Source organism: Cyrtonyx montezumae, unplaced genomic scaffold (assembly GCF_038088225.1).
Source record: "Cyrtonyx montezumae isolate F1298 unplaced genomic scaffold, pur_monq_1.0 scaffold_8, whole genome shotgun sequence".
NCBI classification, from domain to species: Eukaryota; Metazoa; Chordata; class Aves; order Galliformes; family Odontophoridae; genus Cyrtonyx; species Cyrtonyx montezumae.
In genome coordinates, this window is record NW_027072089.1 from 18196672 (window position 1) to 18216319 (window position 19648).

At 34.4% G+C, this 19648-nt stretch overlaps 1 protein-coding gene across 37 annotated transcripts in view; it reads right to left on the reverse strand.

Moving 5' to 3' along the window:
- Nucleotides 1-19648, reverse strand: part of RIMS2 (regulating synaptic membrane exocytosis 2) — a 433807-nt gene that overhangs the window by 134532 nt on the left and 279627 nt on the right. For 36 of the 37 annotated variants that reach the window (XM_065752189.1, XM_065752177.1, XM_065752196.1 and 33 more), the window contains 2 exons: nt 18984-19140; nt 13563-13679 (listed from right to left, as the gene is read on the reverse strand). In XM_065752189.1, coding sequence (XP_065608261.1) covers nt 13563-13679; nt 18984-19140 — 274 coding nt within the window. Of the gene's footprint in view, nt 1-2109; nt 2176-5519; nt 5628-6221; nt 6288-13562; nt 13680-18983; nt 19141-19648 lie in introns of all 37 variants that reach the window. The other variant, XM_065752211.1, reaches the window with a different exon arrangement.

Below are 19648 nucleotides of genomic sequence, written 5' to 3' on the forward strand. Positions count from 1 at the left end.
GTGAGGCTTTCCAAACATTTCCATAGTATTTTATATTATCTCTTTGGTATGAAGAAAGCAAAATCTTTTTTTAATTAGGAAAAAAAATACCCACAATAATTCATTGTTCATGAAAGAATTCTTAATATATTCCATCCTCATTTTTTTAACAGGTTAGACATGAATTTCTGCTCCATGAAGTCTTTTTTACACGAAAGTTCAATTTTTCAATGGCTACAATGTCTTTGAAATAATTAAGAAGTAACTGTGGAAATTTTACATTCACAAAACAATATTACATGTAGCAAGAATTTAAAAGTCTTCCACTTCAAATACCTAGCTTTTTCAAATGTATTCATTTTTCTTTTCGATAAAGTGTTTGGTGTTATGGCTGTTTAAAAATCAGAAGAAAACTCACTTCACTCAGATCAACGAAAACCAATTAACTTTTATATTAATATTTTAGTTCCAGGTATTGAACATGGGCACCCTAATCATTTGCAGCAGCACTTTATAAATAAGTTGCAAATAACATAAAAAAAATACATAAAAATATGTTCTCTCAAAGTAGAAAAATAAAGGAAAGAAACAAAGGGACAAAAATGATTCTTTGATTTCAGACACCAAGAGGCACCTTGACCCCAGTAAGTTAGAGTATATGCAAATCACCCAGTATTTGATTAAGAAGCTTCAACTCTGTATCTGGATTTCCAAATTTTCAGTGTCCTGATAGGCTACAGCATTCAAATCGTGGTTATCCTGCTGCTCACTGATTTTCAGTATAACACTAAGACTGGGATTTTCAGAAAAGATCAAGGGACTATGGTGTTCCCAATCTGAATATGTCTCTCTTAGCCTTTACTGAAAATCACAGCAAAATTCAGCAGGACAAACTGTTTAATGGCCTGAATATAGTTATCGGAGGGTTTTCAATGAATTTGTTCCCAGGGATCATGAAAGTTTTCTTGCATAACCTCATTTTTTCTTAACTTCACAGGTTTCAGAATCTGAAGTTTTGAGATGTGTTCATTAACTACATGATCTCACACCCCAGGGTCATTATACTGAGGGAAGGCAAAAATGAAGAATATATGAATGTCATTTAGCTGCTCTCATTTATTCTGTATTTTTTGAAACATTTGTAGCTTAATCAGTGACTGGATGATAGGTGTTTAGTTCAGTCTAATTTAGATTAGATTTAGATTTAGTTTAATACAAATGAGAACACAGTTGCAGAAAGGCAGGTGTATCTTACACTTTGCCTGATCATATGTATCCTTAGAACTGCAGCCTGTGTCTCCAGTTAGCCAGGATTTTAGGTAAAACCCTTCTGTAAAACTGCTTTGTTAGAGGCACCATAAACACATAAGCAAGGCTTTAAAACTGCAGTTTATTTTATTCAGAGTAATGAAATGAAACAAAATTTTTGTGCTATTACTAAAAATTCTTTCTTTACCTGCTCCTATACTGTATACAGAGATCACAAACGGACTTAAAAATGTACACAGAAATATAAAAGCTCAAATTCTACAAAGGGACAAGAAAATCAGTTTGCTTTTCTCTTTGCATTTCTTTTTGAACCTTTTATAAAGGAAATGTTGTTACCAAATAGCTACTTCCAGTTGCACTCCAAAAGTTTTCAGATTATACTTTCAATTTTTATTACATTTTTTCCATTGTAAATAAGTGTTAATATGTCAAAAATTGAGCACTTTAACTCACTTAGGATATTAAAATAATTCAATTGAAGGTTCTAAAATTTCCTGTAACAACTCACTGTGACTGAAAATGTTAGACATTAGAAAGTGTGGAAAAGCCTTCAGTTGTACCTAACTCCTCTGTACTACTCAGTTTTCTTCCTACATCTTAAAATGAGCCAGTTACTAACTGTAAATCAAGTTAGAGTTATTCTTTAAAAAAAAAAAAAATCCAGAGTGAAGGCAATGGTGAACTAAAAGAAAAAGCATCACTGAAAGCTCTGGAGATCAGCTGGTCTGTATTTAAAAAATGCTGCATATCGTGCACTGGAAGCTTAAATATCATCAGTCTAGGTGAATTAAGAAATTTAGACTCTTCGGGTAAAATCTGTTATTCATCTTTTATCTATTTGTATTACAGAAATAAAAATACCTTTCAGGAGTATAGGTTGTGTCATCGTAATATGTATTAGGCACTCTTCTCTCATGCCTAGTCCTCCTGAATATGGAATAAACAGCACAGATATTTCAGACATTTTAAAGGGTGCTTATTTTAGGATGTTTTCCTATAGTGTACTTTTAATATAGCAATGAACATACAACACATTTATCTACTATGTGTTTAGCAGTAACTTCTGAAAGTATCTTTCCATGTTATAGGTAATTTAATTTTAAAATTCTAGTTTCAAATTATATTCAGATAACAATAACAGCATATTAAGGACAAGTGAAATTGATCAATACACCACTGTTTCACACGAATGAAAATTTATATCAGTATGAAAATAGGATTTAAGCAACTGGAAAATTTCACTAAGAGTAGGATATGGATGCTACAAAACTTCCAACTGTTAAAATGAAAGCCAGAAAGAAAAATGGAAGAAGTTTGTTTCCTTAAGTCATAAAACAGAAATTTTGCCTGAAACAAATGGCACATTTCATACAAAATGTGCTTTGACTGTCTTCCAAACTCAAACCTCAAAGGTTAAGTGAAAAAAAAATAAAATAGCAGAGAGTGTGGTGTTCTCCACGATTAATCTGAGCTATGAGATAGAAAAGCCAAGAACAAATTTCATACCGTGAGACTTTCAGCAGATTTTTCATTGGGAAGAACTATTAATATTGGTAAACCTGAGAAAATAGCATAGTTTCATTTAAAAAACAAACCAGATAAAAATCTTGAGAGCCTTCTGTTTGTGAGATCACGCGTATGACAGCCAATTTAAAATTGGTCAGTGTCAAATTATAAACTAGCCTGTGTAGCTCTAGTGAACTGTAAACTGGGGGTACACATAAAAATGTAAATAAAGCTCTACACACTCAGACACAATGCTCATACATGTTCAGTCTGAGTAGTGTGAGCTGATAGTGCTACCACACTATCACATAAAAGAGCTGAGGAAAATTGGTGTGGGGTACAGAGCAGCAGAGAGATCTTGAGAAAGTCAAAGGTCCAAAGGGCACTGAAATTAGTGAAGCTGTGTCTGTGCTTCTTGTTGTTCTCATGCAATTGCTGGAGCAAGCATCTTGTCAATGCCACCTCCATTTCCTTTGTGAGGGAAATAGCTGGACACCTTCAAAATGGGGGAACTACCATAAAAAATGTAAATAGAAAAGATCACCAAAGAATAAATGCAGAAATCAAGGTTCTTGATAATGGAAATTGATCCTAGAACTAATTAACTAAAGATTATTAAATTTGGTAGGCAGTAACTGAAACAAATACGAGTAAGTGCAAAGATGAAAGTGAACCAAGTAGTCAACTTTTTGAGGAAAAATAACAGTGATTTAACTCTGTTCCACATGAAACTCCCCAACAAATGCTTGCAAGAGAATAATGTTTGTGATTTTGATAGCAGCAGAAAATGAAAATAGTTATTTCACATTTTAAAAAGTGAAAGAAAATAGGAAGAGATGTAGCTGCTTAACATCACTATCACATTGATTAAGTAAACTGAACTAAAAGATGGGACTAGCAAACTAATTTTAAATAACGTATTTTAAGATTGGGAAAAAATGGGAAAGAAGTGTGAAGAGAGATACAGAAATGTTGATTAAGAAGCAATTTTTCATGTATTTCTAAAATAGAAAGAAGAGGAAATTTCTTAGGTTTCTTCAATGGGCAATGAGAAATTGGATAAAAGCTGCAATGATACACATACAGAGAAGCACATGCCTGAAAAGATGACACAGAAAGCCTGGATTGAAGAGGACCAGACAATCCAGAGGCCCAAGGAATCTCAGGAAACTGTTCTAACAGGGAACTAAGGACATTTAATTTCATCTCAGATTTTCCTTTCTGACCCAGGAGGAATTAACATTAATGAGCCTTCACTTAAAGGAAGCCCTGGAAAAGATTTATTCCACCTCACAGCTGAAATCCTGGCTTTTTCATCTTTATGATCACTTCACTACCCCTCTTGCTCTTTATTTCATTGATTTTACTCTTTTTTTAAAGAAACTACATTCTGTAGAAACAAAGATGAAGATTTGCAAGTCAAGATCCCCAAACTAAGACCATTTGGAAATAGCTTCCAGTTATAACAATATCTGATACAGCTAGCAATCTGAAACAGACTCAGATAAACTAATGCAAATGCCAATATAAAAATAAGGCAAATAACAGTATTTAAAATTAACTATCGAAAAAGCATGAGTACATTTCATGAAACATTTTCAGAAAACAAAATGAAAACCCTCTATTTCACAGTTTTTATATGTAAACCAAACTATTAAGTACACACTTCCTTCATATTTTATGTAAAACAGTATCATTTCAAAGTATACGTTTAACTGAGTTCTGAAGCTTGTAAGGTCTATAGTATGACAGCTTTGGAGAACTTCTAATAAGCAGTATTTCTTTAGAAGGGATAAGGTACTTTAAGTTTTAGGTTCTGTTTTGTTTCTGTATGTTCTGAATCCAGATCAAAACTTAATAAAATTCTCAGTGAAACTCCTATTCAGATGGAAGTGATGAATTTAATATACTGAGAGTTCTTTAGTACTTGCTATGGAAAATAAAGAGTCTTATAAAAGTTGGTATAGCCACTGCTTTGCACCTGCTATTTGAGATCTCTAGCCACCACCTCCTTTTAAGTGGCTTACAGTTTCTCAGATTTAAATCCTTATTTCTATTCACACACAAACATGTAGTGTCATTTTCCTTTTTTGCAGTATTTACTGAAATGACCATAATCATAGTAGTACAGTTTGCACTTGTAGGGTAAGCGAAGCATGTCATATTGTCTATCTTATAAGCCACTCTATTTCAAAATTATTTCCCAGAAATCATTATGGGTTTAACTTCTCACTATGCTACTTTTCAGATATAAATAGGAACACTGAAGTCTGTAATCACACACAGTCATCATGAACGTATACAAGTGTTCATTAGTTACAGAATAAGTACTATATAAATACCTACAACATAAGCTTGTACTTGTATATTTCACTCTATTTTTCATTTAAATAAAGTATGAAATTTCAGAAAGACTCTATTTCTGTGCACTTTGAGCTAGATAAGCATTTCCTCATTATTTCAAAGAGAATAATAAGTACGATAAGCGCTATGGAAAATTCTGGCAAAAATAAGGTTATACAAAGACCCTTATACAGAATAACCACATACCCTAATTTGTTAATTGACTTATAGAACTCTTCAACTTCTCTCAGGATTTTGCCATATTCTTGAGCAGTCAGTTCTAGGTACATACATATTCACAGATAAGTATGAAACACCCTCAGTGTGTATTAGTTAAAACATAGATCAGATTCTTAAATTTGGAAACCAAACACAGTACTGACAAAATATACAGTGTAGAATTAATATGCTCCACATTATACCTCTCAAGATCATAGTAAGCACCCTCAGAATAGGTACGGCACATCTTACGGGAGCGAAGCAATCTGATTGCATCTTCACAAAAAAGAGGATACACTGTGTGATCCTGGCTGCCAAAACATAAAGGGTGAACACAATGAAAAGCAACACAAAGATGAAACACAAACAAAGCAAAATGAAAAGAAAGGAATTTTGTCAACAGAGACACTTGAAGAACACTCAGCTGGAACTCTGGTGAATTTAGCAAAACTATTTCAAAACATTAAGGTATTTTAGCCTTCAGAGGAGACTATGAGACAGGTATCAAACCCCAGATTTCTCTTTTGTAACATTTATTACAGTCCATATGTGTATTAGGTTCTGCATTTTAAAATCACAATATGAGCATATATTTGTGTTTGTTGACTTAAATATTTCTCTTATTGACTTTTAAAAAGATACTGGAATAATGTGCAATGGCACCATGTTAATATGCCACCAATTACAGACTTGTGGCAGTGAAAAAAATGTTAAAAATGTAAAGCATATGAAGAATTACTCATTGACTGTCTACATACTATGCTAGGAAGTCTAATGCTGATGCTGACTTGGTACTTCTAAGTTTTCTATCACTATACACAGACTGACAAAAGCAGAAGTGGAAATGTAGGTACACAGAAGTACATGCATTATCCACACAGAATCACACAGAGGAAAACATATACCTGGCATCTCTGTGATGGTGATCTGTGGACTGGGTGTACCAGGAACGAGGTAAAGTAACATAATGACTGAGCAGATGGCAGAAAGAAAAATACAAATATGAGACAATAAGATGGAGAAGGAATAATGCACTTCACAATACAAAAGACAAAAATCTGTAAACACAGAGGCTACAAAAGCACTGTATACGTGTACATAAAATTATGTAGAGATTCACGCATTTATTCTGAGAAGTCAGTAAGAGACAGGCTTGTGTGTAGTTAAAATTTGGGAATGCTTTGCATTATTTCAGTTGGGGAAAAAAAATGTATTTCTGAAAACAACCTTAAGAACTTGCCCATTATATTGCCCATTCCCTTGCTTTAATGCAGCAACAACTCCAGTATGAATAACATATTTGGTAGCTTTTACCTAGTCTGTCTGAAAGGCTATCATCATTGGGAATACTGCCAGTTTGCTGCCACATAGCTAGCTCCAGAGCTTCACTATTTCTGATGGTGAGTTTTCTTAATATTTATCCTTTAAGAGATGAATTTACATGAAAGCTCCCTTATTATTCAAATAATTTATGGAGAGAAAATATTTCTAACAGAAAATGATAGAAAAAAAATCCATGCATTGTACTCCAAAAAAAAAAAAAGTAATATCTATATATTTATGCATGTATCTATTACAGCAGACAGTATTCTTCTATTAAAAAAAAAAAAAATCTCTTTTAGTACATACATATGTAAACAGTACTTTTTTTAAACAGGGTGTTTTTCCACTTTACCAAGAATTATTAGAATACAAAAAAGAGTCCCTGCTCTACAGCACCGCCGAAGTTCTTTTTTCTTTTTTAAAGCGATGTCATATAACAGAAGTGCACATTAGAAGTGCAAAGAAATTTCACAAGAAACACTGAAAACCTCACATTTATTCATCACTTTAATTTCTCTTGTCTTAATTTGTTTCAGTAATCAGACAACTTGTTACAAGTAGTTGTATTACCTACACATCTTATCTTTTCCTCATTTGTACATGGATAAAATATACCATCAGCCACATGCAAATAGTCTTTATAAGCATTCTAAGATAATTATACATAATACAACAGATCTTTGTGCTCACTGCTTCTCAAAACAATGCAAAATATTATAGCTACCACTACAAAAAGCTTAAAACTTAAGTCCTTGCTTACAATTTATTTGGAGGCAAATTTTTGGAAAATCAATTCAGTGGGGCCCATTGCAACTTGGCCCATTAATTTGAATTGCATTGCAACTTGGCCCATTAATTTGAAAATTAGAAACAAAACTTTGTACCAGTGCCCAGACGTGAAATCCAGTACCGGTCTACTTGTAACCTGGAAGTCATTATGCTTCTGAGAAGCAGTAAAAAATACAATACCATCATGTTCATGAAATTTCCTTTAGAATATATGCACATCAACAGGAAGAACAACCAAATAAAAATGTAGGAATCCACCCCACAACAGCTATGATAAGTAAGGCAAACAAGTGCACAGTGGTCTATTTTCACCACAGTAGTTACTCACAGGCTATGTTCACATGAATGCCCTTAAATGATTTAGATGAAATGCTGGAAGAAACATTGCAAAACTTTTGCAAATGTTACATTAGTAAGCAATTCAGTGCTTCTAGCTGGTAGATGGCAGTTTAATGTTAACATTTCACTTTCCCTTACCTTTTCTCTCTCCAGAGAATTTTGGACAAATTTTCTTGATAGTCTTTCAAAATCAAATAAATACAGTATAGTCCAATAGTTATGAAAGAATCTTCAAACCAAACTACAACTTCAGGCATTGTTGAAGAGAATTAATTTAATAAGAACGCAATTTCTCTTTCCTTACAGATCAAAAGAAGGAACACCCCAGACTGTTCCCTTCACTTACTGGTATATGAATGAAACACCACCATTAAATGCTCTTCAAATCACTTATCAGTCATCTTAAATGCCCAATCTCTGGTATCAAGTTTTGCCCCAGTATCTGCAGAAACAAAAAGCTCTAGTGCTCCTACCTAGTTCTGAGACTTTTGCTTGTGATGTTCAATCTTTTTGTTGTTGGTTTGTTTGGTTTTTTTTAATTCACAATTTAGAACAGAGTAAGCTGTTATTTAGATGCACCCATATATAGGCTAATATGCAGTAAACTTTAACAAGCTTAATGGGTGCTTTCTTACCACTCAGAACTCTTCTCGTCTATATAGAGACTTCAAGTAACAATTAGGTTAAACTTGACCTGGTCCTCCAGCATTGCTAACTGTTTATAATTTCCCTATTCTTTCTTTAGAGCAAATGCTATACATTATCTAACTGATAAAATATAATTCATTATAACATGTTCTTCTAAGAGCAACATAAAAAAATAATTGTAGAGAACCTCCTTTTGGAGGGGACTAGTTGATCTCCAGATGTCTCTCTCAACCCCTACGATTTTATGATTCCATAATACTCAGTCTGAATTACTTGTACAATTTATAAAACAAGTCATACATCATACAAAAATATGTAGTCTAAATAGCCTGTAGTATTTTCATAATTTATGATGCATCATTCATAGCTGCAATAATAATAATAGAGGTACTGCTCATGTAAGCATGTCTTTCTTTCTCTGGAAATGGTTTCCATTGATATATCATAGTATTTTCAATAAGTTATGCATGCTTAGTAAACAAAGAAAGGAAAGCTGCATGGAATGCATCTGTATGGAATACAGAATCACTGACATCGCACAGATTAAAATAAGACAGGATGCATATTAAGAGGCCACATACTGTTCTGTTCTTTAAATGCTGTCTGTCTACCAATCTTTCAGTCAATAGTCCACTATTTGTTCTGATTTTATTAATACATTATGTACTGAACATAAAGTAAATTCAACAGATTTTCATAAGTATGTTAACAATGAAATACCAGAGATGCTTGAGACTTAACTATTCCTCCCTGCTCAAAAATGAGATCTGGAAAACATCCCTTTGGCTACTAACCAACCTAAACCACTTAAAATCATGATTTAAGTGGATCATAATGTAGTAAAATCATAATTCAATGGGTTGCTGCCATTAAGCTCTGCATTGCTTCAATGCAAAACAACTCCAGAAACGTTCTACAGCTGAATACAAAATGAATATGTCTTTTGAGCAGTTTAAGAAAATAATGATCTCCTATGTACAATAGGGAGGACTGAATCGCAGGGACATGGGTGCATTTTAGACATAGCAGATCTTTTAAAAGGCGTAAGACCTCCAGGACACTTTTCTTATGCAACCTCCATTTACAACACACAGTCCTCATTTGCTACTTTACAGCCTTTAGTAGCAAAAGTATGTCGAATAATAGCATGGCCAAAAGAAAATATTAGTCTGCAACTCAAAAATTTCTGAAACATTACATATTTTGCTACAAGAGGGCAATTTGCAGCAGCAACTCATTTCACTTACATTAATGAAATAAGTCGAATGAAGAAGTACTGTGTTTGTTGCAATATGACCAGTTATGTAAAGACACGCACAAACACACTTTCTCTCCTGCGTCAGGTGAAAACAGATTTCCATTAATCTGACAATACACTTGCAGAGAGATATTCAAGCACTATAATTTTCCTTTATTTTAGTGAACAGAAAGTGATGACACATTTTTCTGCTGTCACTCGCCTACTTGACCATTTCCTCACAAGTTCATAAAAATTCAACAAATCATGAAGATAACAAAATAGATGCCAGTGACTCAGACTGTCTAATTTTAGTATTCTGTTTCCAGGAACAAGCCACACATAGCAACACAGTCCTAAAAGCACTCCTGAAAACACACACATGTATGGAGAGTGCTTCACTGGACAGTATAATGTATTCCTTCCTTTTCTCACTGTGCAAGTACAGTCTAACCTGGTGCTGAGCTATTTCACTCAACAATAAAGATGAGGCATTAGGACACCTACATTTCCTTTCAATTTTCATTCTCCGTGTCCATTCCCACAGTTAATATTCTGGCTTCTGTATTAGAGTGGGGTGTTTACTCCCAAGTATTTGTATGGAAATGGATCGACCATGCTGTGCTTATTGAAAAGCTTGGAAGTAATTCTGAAGGCAAAATAAGGTTTTTTATCCTGCTGCTAGAGCTTGCACTTAAATTGTTTGACACAAGAATCAAAGTTCATCCATTATGATGATCTATTTTTTCTAATGTATTATTCAATTTTAATTTACTTGTAGTGGTACACTGAGTAAATGGGCAACATTACTATCTCTCCCTTTTTAGTAACACTTCTACATCTCTTCAACTGAAATAGCAAATTAAATTCATGACAAGCACAAAATTATTAGATTACTGACAAATCAGTTTCTTTTTTTTTTTTTTTAACCGGTATGAATTTGCCTTATACCAAATACACCCAAATTAGTCAAGTTACAACTTTCTGATCAACCAGAAACAATAAAAAGCAGGAATTAGATTAACCAAACAGCAGAGACAGAAAAAGGTAGCTCTTTGGGCTAATTAGTAGGATTTATTTATTTCTTTTTATAAAAGAGGAATCGAAATAAAAGAAGGGAGATGTGAGAGCTGGTATATGACATTTTGGGCATTTTTAATGTCTGATAATAACTTGACCTACTACTTTGAGTAAGCAGAATGCACAATAGAATTCTGACATTCTCGGTAATAAAGGGATCGATGTAACTTTTAACTTCAATTTTATCCTGCCAACCAAAATCAATATATGCATCAAAAGCAATGTGTTGAGCCTAGTGCTTGACCTTAAAATTATCTCCAGCTAAATGGAAAATGTGTGTCTTCCTGCTTTTTGAATAATTTGATTTTCACTTCTAACTTGTCAGTATTTGATTTTGAGGGAATGTTTACATTGCAGTCAGACTCAAGGTCACCAGACTTTCTCATCTATAGTTGCATAGTACATTATACCCTAGTACCATATATGTTAGACGTATACCTGGAAAAGGAAGGAACAAATGCTCTTACATATATATTCAGTGATACTTAAACTTAGCAACTGTGAATGTCTGCAAGAAGGTACTTTTCATAGTCTCTTTTTTACAAACTTCTCCAAAGGATAAATGGTCTGTGGAAACAAATCATCAGAACAGTGGGAAAGTGAAGTATGATTTTGTTTCACAAAGGTAAGTATGGAACAAAGCAAGGATGACAAGTAGAAAGATTATAAACCTGTTGAAAAGTTAGGTTTTTACTCTTCTACAATTCTGAATCTGTTTAATTCTGAAGCTGTTTTCAGAATTAATGCTATTGAAGAGTTACTTCAAGGACTTGTGTATGCACTGTCCTTTTTATTTTGTAACACTGACAGTACCAGACAAATGTTCAGTAACAAATTTGAAGTTTAATAATCTTTCCACTTATACAGTTACTGTTAGTTTACAGTGAGTATAAAACAAGGTAAATGTTTGGGACTAGTCTTTTCTTATTCTTGTGTTACCTAGAACCAAGATGCTTCAGAAATTATGTGCAGCAATAGAGACATAATTAGACAGCAGTCTGACTTGCTAGATAACCACTCACCACGTAGAAACAGGAGAAAATTATGGCATTTTGGAAAATACAGATGACATGTACACCTGCACTCAGCAATTCAGAGCATATCTAACAAACAAATACCCACTCATCAAGACTGATTATGTGACAATTCAATACATTCATCACCAAATGTATGACGCTGTTTTTCTGGTATGTTCTAAGAAAAAATAGGTTTTCTTTCTTTAACTTAAACCAGTTCAGCAGGGGATATTTTTATTAAGTCAAGGGAAAAGATTCTGCTGCTGTACTTCTGACTAGTTTTCACTGCTGTGCATATATCTGGGAGGTAGCTAGCATAGTGAACAAACCCAGGAACATTCCATACAGTATACACAAGCTCTAAGGATAAGTTTAGATAATATTACTAGGAAGATTGATCTTATTGTCAGCCTTGTATTGTCACAAGATAATCCTGTTATTTATCTTTAACACAAACAGTTATTCCATTCTGTATGAAAATCAGCTATCCTCACCAGTCAAGTTCTGCAGCTTAAGCGTAAGTATCAAACACTTCAAAGGAAGCTTGGCTATGTTATACTTGTAATGAATATGGTTAACATTTGGGATGACATTTCACTGTTTTTCAATAACTTAATTTTTTGTCCACTTGACTTTTTCAGACAAATTCAATTTAACATCTCTCATATAGCTATACATATTTTATTTTACTTTTGGTACTTTTTTTTTCCTAGCTCATCAAAGTAGGAAAATGCAATTTATTTCTTTTTCCAGATAATTCTGTCTTACATTCTTAACAGTCATTGACTATTACATTAACATTCTTTGAAGGCACATTCATCTTATCAATTCAATAAAGTCAGCAAAAAATGCTGATGTCTTAAGTTGTTTGTATTACAGCCGCCAACACTAATTCTGTGCTTTTATGTCACTTGAGAAACAATCTGTAAGTATTATCTTTAGAAATATTAATTTCAAATACTAGCCACACAGTGCTCACTTGGCTTAAAAAATACACACGTATTTATCCCTTGCTATTTACATTTATCAAACGGGATAATATTAGTCTGATTATAATCTGTCTGATTATAATGCACAGATTTTCAGCTTGAAACATTAGAAGTTCAAAATTAAATGCATAAACTTTTGATCTCCTGCCATAAAGACAATGAGGTGGGAAAGTTAAATATTTTTGTAATGTCACAAAGGCAGTAATACTTGAACCCAGTAGATTATCTACATCAGCCAACTAGATCTTGCAATTTGGTTTTGCATCATTACATCATACAAGTCACTACAGTTTTGCTCACTGTTTAGGAAGTTGGATCAGGCAACATGTTACTCTTGGAAAGATGTGCTTCTAAACAAAAGGACCCCAATTTCATTCTAGTACACCTGGCCACACAACTAATTTTATCACCAAGTGGCTCATAAACTTGAGAAAAGAAAACACAGTCCTAGAATATACTTTTGTTGTCTGTTAATTGCACTGTATCCAATGGGAGTTATTACATTAATAATGAGCTCAAATTATCTCTTCATTCAGCAGCAAAAATAACCAAGTTCATTCTTAATTTATGGGAATTTATGAATATAGTACATAGAAATATTCCCAATAAAAAAAAAAAACTAAAAAATTTATCATCGCATTTTCAGTTTCCCTCTTAGCAAAGAGTTTTGTCAGCCTTGTGCACACTGCTTGTGTTTTCTTTAGGAGAAGGGAAATACTGATCTGTGGGAAAAGTGATTTTGTTACCTATTTTAGAGGCACACTGAAGTATTCCACACTGATGAGAGTAGGCTAGGGCCGTATTTAATATCAGTCAGATAATTACCTCTCTCTGTCCGGGGAGTAGTGGTCATCTATTACACGGTGTCTTTCCATTCGGTTCAGGGTATTGTAATGTGCCGCAGTAGATCGTGTCCCTCGTGGCCCCTGATCCACACTTCGACTAGGGATAAAAGACAGCAGATTCTGAGCTCCAGGTACAGCAGGACCACAACAGAAATTTGCTAGCAAACACGATGGAAATGAGCTGGTTTACCCAATCTATCTTTCGTATAATTTTATACTCACATAATTCTTAATTTTATTGTAATTTTATTTTGCCCATTGAAAAAGATGCTAACACAATGATAGGGTTATGCTTTTTTGTTTTAATACCTGACTCAATTACTTTATTAAAATCGTACATTTTAGACAAAAAATTAGTCTTTCCAACAAACACATTCAAAGTAACCACCTTCCTAAATGAAACATGCACTGTAAAGAATTTTTCAAGAGCTTTGCGTTTGGTTACAATATAAATACGTAAATTGTAGTAAGACACAATGAGCACTGCTAGATTTCTGGTACAGTGAAGCCTGATTTAAAAACAGTTGTAATATAAATAAAAAATGTGGATGGGTTGTTATTTTTTTTAGTTTTGTACTAGAAAGATTGTTCTGTAATCTCACTAACTGTTTAATTAAATGCTTTCCATTTCCAGCAGCAACATTATGTGACATGCTTAGTGCAGGCTTGGTTCAAAAGTACCAGTCACCGTTTTGTTTTTGTCCTATGTGAGACCAAAGTCTTGCCCAAAGATTGCCCTACTCTGTTTATCTGTCAATACCTACTGAAACATTAACTTTTTCTAAAACAAATTCACATGAATGAGAAGATAAGAATGCAACAGTTATATGTCATAATTATTGGGTAACTACATCATAACTGATCTGTATGGATTTGAATAACAGAGTTTGAGTTCTTTCTTCCACACAAATACAGATTTTAGACCTACAAATTCCTCAATTTCCAATTCTTTCATGCAGTCTCCCCTAATGTGGGCCTCATTTCACTTTTATTCCATTCTGTTTCTGTGTTCTTCCTTGTCACTTTTTCTGCCTCTTTGGTACCTATGATTCTTATTCTCTGTCGTTTGCCATTCCTTGACCAATGTCAACTCACATGTGTATCCTTCACTAATGCAGTGTTACAGTTAATTATTTCTGCACAGAAGCACTATAAAGCTACATGAACTTCTGACAGCAGCTCTAATTTATTTCTAATAAATTAACTGGATATGGGGAATGGGCACCCTGCTCTGGGTGTCCCTTATTGAGCATGTGTTGATGAGATAGAGCCAGAGGTATTTGCCAACCTCCATCATTCTGAAAACGCATTTCTTCATTTCAGCTGTCATGAAGACAAATAGGAAGTTAGAATCATAGAACTGTTTAGTTTGGAAAGGATCTTTAAGATCGTCCAGTTCCGCCCCCCTTGCTATAGGCAGGGACACCTCCCTCTAGACCAGGCTGCCAAAGCCCCATTTAGTCTGGCCTTAAATGCTTCCAAGAAGAGGGCATTCACAACCTCATTGGGCAACCTGTATCAGCATCTCACCATCCTCACTGTAAAGAATTTCTTCCTAATGTCTAGTCTAACTATACCCTCTTCCAGTTTAAAATCTTTTCCCCTCATCCTGTCACTACTTTCCCTCATAAAAAGTCCTTCCCCAGCTTTCCTGTATGCCCCCTCCAGGTACTGAAAGGCTGCTGTAAGGTCTCCTCAGAGCCTTCCCTTCTCCCACAGCCCATCCTCATAGGGTCAGTGCTCCAGCCATCCGATCATCTTCACAGCCCTTCTCTTGACCTGCTCCAGCAACTCCATGTCCTTCTTGTGTTGGGAGCTCCAGAACAAGATGCAATTCTGGAACAACCAGAATTTAATTTACCAAATAAATTTTCTAATTATCGTAGTAAAAATAGGTATATTTTTTCTACTCTCCACACTACAACATCTAGCCCGTAACTCCTTCTCTGTACATGTTTTAACCACCTTATTCAGACCAAAATCATGAATACCAAAATGGCTTTACTCCACAATTGGACTCTTCCATATGCATTTTCACTAAAATGGATGTTGACAGTTCTCTTCTGCTGTTGAGAAACCAATTCTTATTCCTTCTTTCTCAATTCTAGCCTCTAATTTCTTTCCACAGTCTATCTTTTCATTCAGGATTAGATAAAAAGCAAAAATCAACCATTTCTGTTTATAGCATTATCTTCTTTTACTCCATCCTTCTTTTGACTTAAATATTAAAGCTTTTTCAAGCTGTCACTTATTTGCAAAACTTCCAAATATCTGACTTTCATCTTCTGCACACACAGTGAAAACTCCTGCCCAAACTACTAAAGTATTAGCATTAGTCCAGAAAATGCAGTACCATCCTATCTGCTCAAATAGCTTTCAGTAAAACTGTACTTTTAGCTTATGCTCTAAATAAATCATTTCTTCTTTAGATTTCTCTATTATATCAGGTTATGACTTCATGGTGCCTTTTAACATCCTACACAAATGTATTTCTTGTACTTCAAATAATGTTCTCTTTCACTCTGCTAAAGATGCCTTTGTTAGCTAGATTTGCCTTTAAAGAGGAAATGACATACTTTCTCCAATTAAATTTGTTACATAAGGAAAGTTGTTTTCAGATTTTAAATATCTATTCCTTTGGAACCTTCTTGCATTTGACAGAATGTGTATGGAGTAAAGCAATCTGATCTAGACCTTCCCTGACACAACTTGGGACCACTGCCTTGCATCCTATCACTTGCCACTTGAGAAAAGAGACTGACAAACTCCTCTCTGCAGCCTCCTTTGAGAAATTTTTAGAGAGCAATGAGATCTCCCCTCAGCCTCCTATTCATCATACTAAACAACCCTAATTCCCTCAGCCATTCCTCATCTGTCTTGTTTTCTAGTCACTTCATCAGCTTCATTGCTCTTCTCTGAACATATTCCAGAAACTCAAAGTGTTATTGTAGTCAGGGTCCCCAGACAATACCTGAGGTGCAGTCTCACCTGAGCTATCAGGCACACTACTGGGTCATGCTCAGCTGGCTTCTGACCAGCACTCACAGATCCTTTTCTGCTGGGCAACTTTCCAGCCACTCTTCCCCAAGCCTAAACCACTGCATGGGGCTGTTATGATCCAAGTGCAGGAAATAGAACCAGCTCATTGATCCAGCCTACCCAGATCCCTCTGAAAATGCTTCCTATCCTCAAGCAATTCAACACTCCCACCTAACTTGTTACTGTATGAAACTTTACTGAGGGTGCACTTAATCCTCTCATCCAGGTCACTGTATTCTACCATCTTGCTTTTTCAAATGCTACCTTAGAAAAAGCTAAATGTGGTGTTGCTCGCTGTCTGACATTATCTAACCTCTATCCTGATCTAGAATCACATAGCCCATTGCATACATTAGTGAAAACATTACAGGTCTTCTACTGCTCTACTTAAAACTTATCCTCACCTCTGCTAAAAGAAAAACCATGCAAATGGACAGCTGCTACATTACACAGCTATTCAAAATAATATTTTATTTTCAGCTATATGCAGGGTATCATTTGTGAATTTTTGAAGGGCTTCAAACTATATGCATTTATTAACAAGATCCAGTAGAAGGACTGAGGACTGCAAAACCCATTCTAAGGGCATAACAGAACCTTGCATTTCTATGGTTAAGTGTTCTTGCCTGCAGAGGCATCAGATGGTAAATGAGATCTCTGGATAGGCAACAACCTTACAGCAGTTAGCATATGTCTATAGCAGTGCACATACAACAGGCTCAGCTAAGCACAGTGCAGATGTGAGTAAAAATGTTTACAGCTCTTCCAAGTACACCCAGGTCTTCAGTAGATTTAAAAGAGGTATTTCTGTACCCAGAAGGCATTGTTCCTTCCCTTCTACAAAGTTCCATGTTCTAGCAACTTCGTTCTGTGGGCTCTTCATGATTCGGAATGTGGGCAGGGAAATACTAGATAAATAATAGATTTCACTGTGACATCACAGGAAACAGTTGAAGCGTTTTACTCTGTAAGTTCAAAATTATATTTTAAATTTTAGCTTAAAGTCAGGATGCAAGGAACTTTTCATATACACGAGGAACATACAAAATAGCAAGACAATGAGGTGTTTCAGTGGTGTTAGAGAAGTCTTAATTACTAGCTTGATTAAAATACACACAACACAGAAAATAAAAGAGTAAAAAAAGGGATTTTGATCATATTTATGCCTACATCATAGCCTCACAGAACTGTGTGAGTTGGAATGGACCCTTAAAGAACCCTTAAGGACTCTTAAATATCCAACAGGGATAGCCCCAGGAGAGTTAGTATAAGCAATTACTTAGCCTGAAATCTGTATTGTTGAAATCAGAATAGGTCTCCTCTGTGCCTGCTGTTTAACTACCAGTAAGTCTCATTTAAAATAACACTGTGCTTACGTATGCTTTTATATTGCAAGCAGAAACTTAATTTTCTACCTCTTAGCTATGATAATTTGGAATCCTAATACTTCACTAAAGGAAAATGATAACATCTAGTCTCTGTTTGTTAGGGGAAATGGTAACTAAAAACATAAGTAAGAGAATATGAAGTCAAGAAAATCTTAAGCTTAAGAACAAAAATGGAAGTAAGAAACACAGAACACAAGAGAGTTGGAATGGCTAAAAGAAAGGAATACACATACATACCTTACTGGGAACACTGGACACCAAATTTTCAGTATTAAATGGGAATCGTGGACATTATCTTATTCCTTTCATTCCAGTTGAATCACATCAACTGAAAACCTACCCATACACAGTGAAAAAAATGCTGGAACACAGGCTTCATTCCCCTTGACATCTATGTTCTGCTTCCTCTTAAGAAAGCTTATCCATACAGAAAAAGTTCTAATACTTTCTTAAACAGTATATTGAATCAAATAGTCATAATTATCCAATTTGACAGTTTTTGGAAGAATTTTCCTGATCTTGGTTTTAAAATTTATCACAAACTTTCCAAATGAAGACCTGACTTTTTTTTAGTATAAAACCATATGTATGGCAAATTATTTTTGATGGGTAGGAAGTATGGCACTCCCAGCATCTTAATTCTACACAGACAAAAGGATTGATAACAACCACTGATGAAAATGCTGAGCCAAAACGATGAGAAAATGTCAAACCATCAGAAACTAAAAAGAGTCCTTATGTTTTAAATAGCTCATAAAAATAAAAAACTGGAGATGCATTTTTCTTTCTTTAGAGATAAAATCAGGTGAATTTCTAGACATCAATATAACGTAAGAAAAACATTACTGCTTTATACAATTTTCTAAGATCTAAACAATTTGTTCCTGTTTTGAAAGACAGGAGATTCTTTCCAGTATTTTTATAGGATCAATAGCACTCAAGTTTCTATAGCTACATGTTTCAACAGAATTTACCTTTGTGGGGGAGGGACACTGGGAGACCACGATCTAGTCCGTCCTATACTATCTCCACGGTGAGGGGACCCCGAACGAGAGCAATGATTAGATGACATAACTTGTTCTGGCACTGATAGCGTTGAACTTTGGAGATCTCTCCCATTATGTCGATAATCTAAAAAGAAAAGCAAATATTCAGTTAATCTTAAATTTCAATTTTTAATTTCCTACCACATCTGCAGCAGTCATAAGTATGATAACTGATGGATTTAGATCAAGAATGTTGCCATGTGTTTCTCCTGATTTTTTTGTAATAAAAATATATATGCAAATATTCCTGGTTTTATATTGATTTAAATACAGTTATAGCTCCTAGAGCTGTAATTTAAAAGCGTAGTAATAAGTCACCATGCACCACCTTGCAATTTAAAATAACTTGTGGTCTATATGATGCATTAATAACAAAACTCATTAAACAGACTTTTTTCATTAGAATAAAAAAAATCTTACTCTATATTCTAAGTAAAAACATATTTTAAGAGTTGTGTAAAATATATAGTATCATGAAACTTTACACAGAAATGTCCACAATTCAAAACTAATCCAAAGTTCAGGTTTAAAAATTGGAATAGTAATACCTACTGGGGAGATGAATACAGAGTTTGAGTTCAAGAAAGAATTCT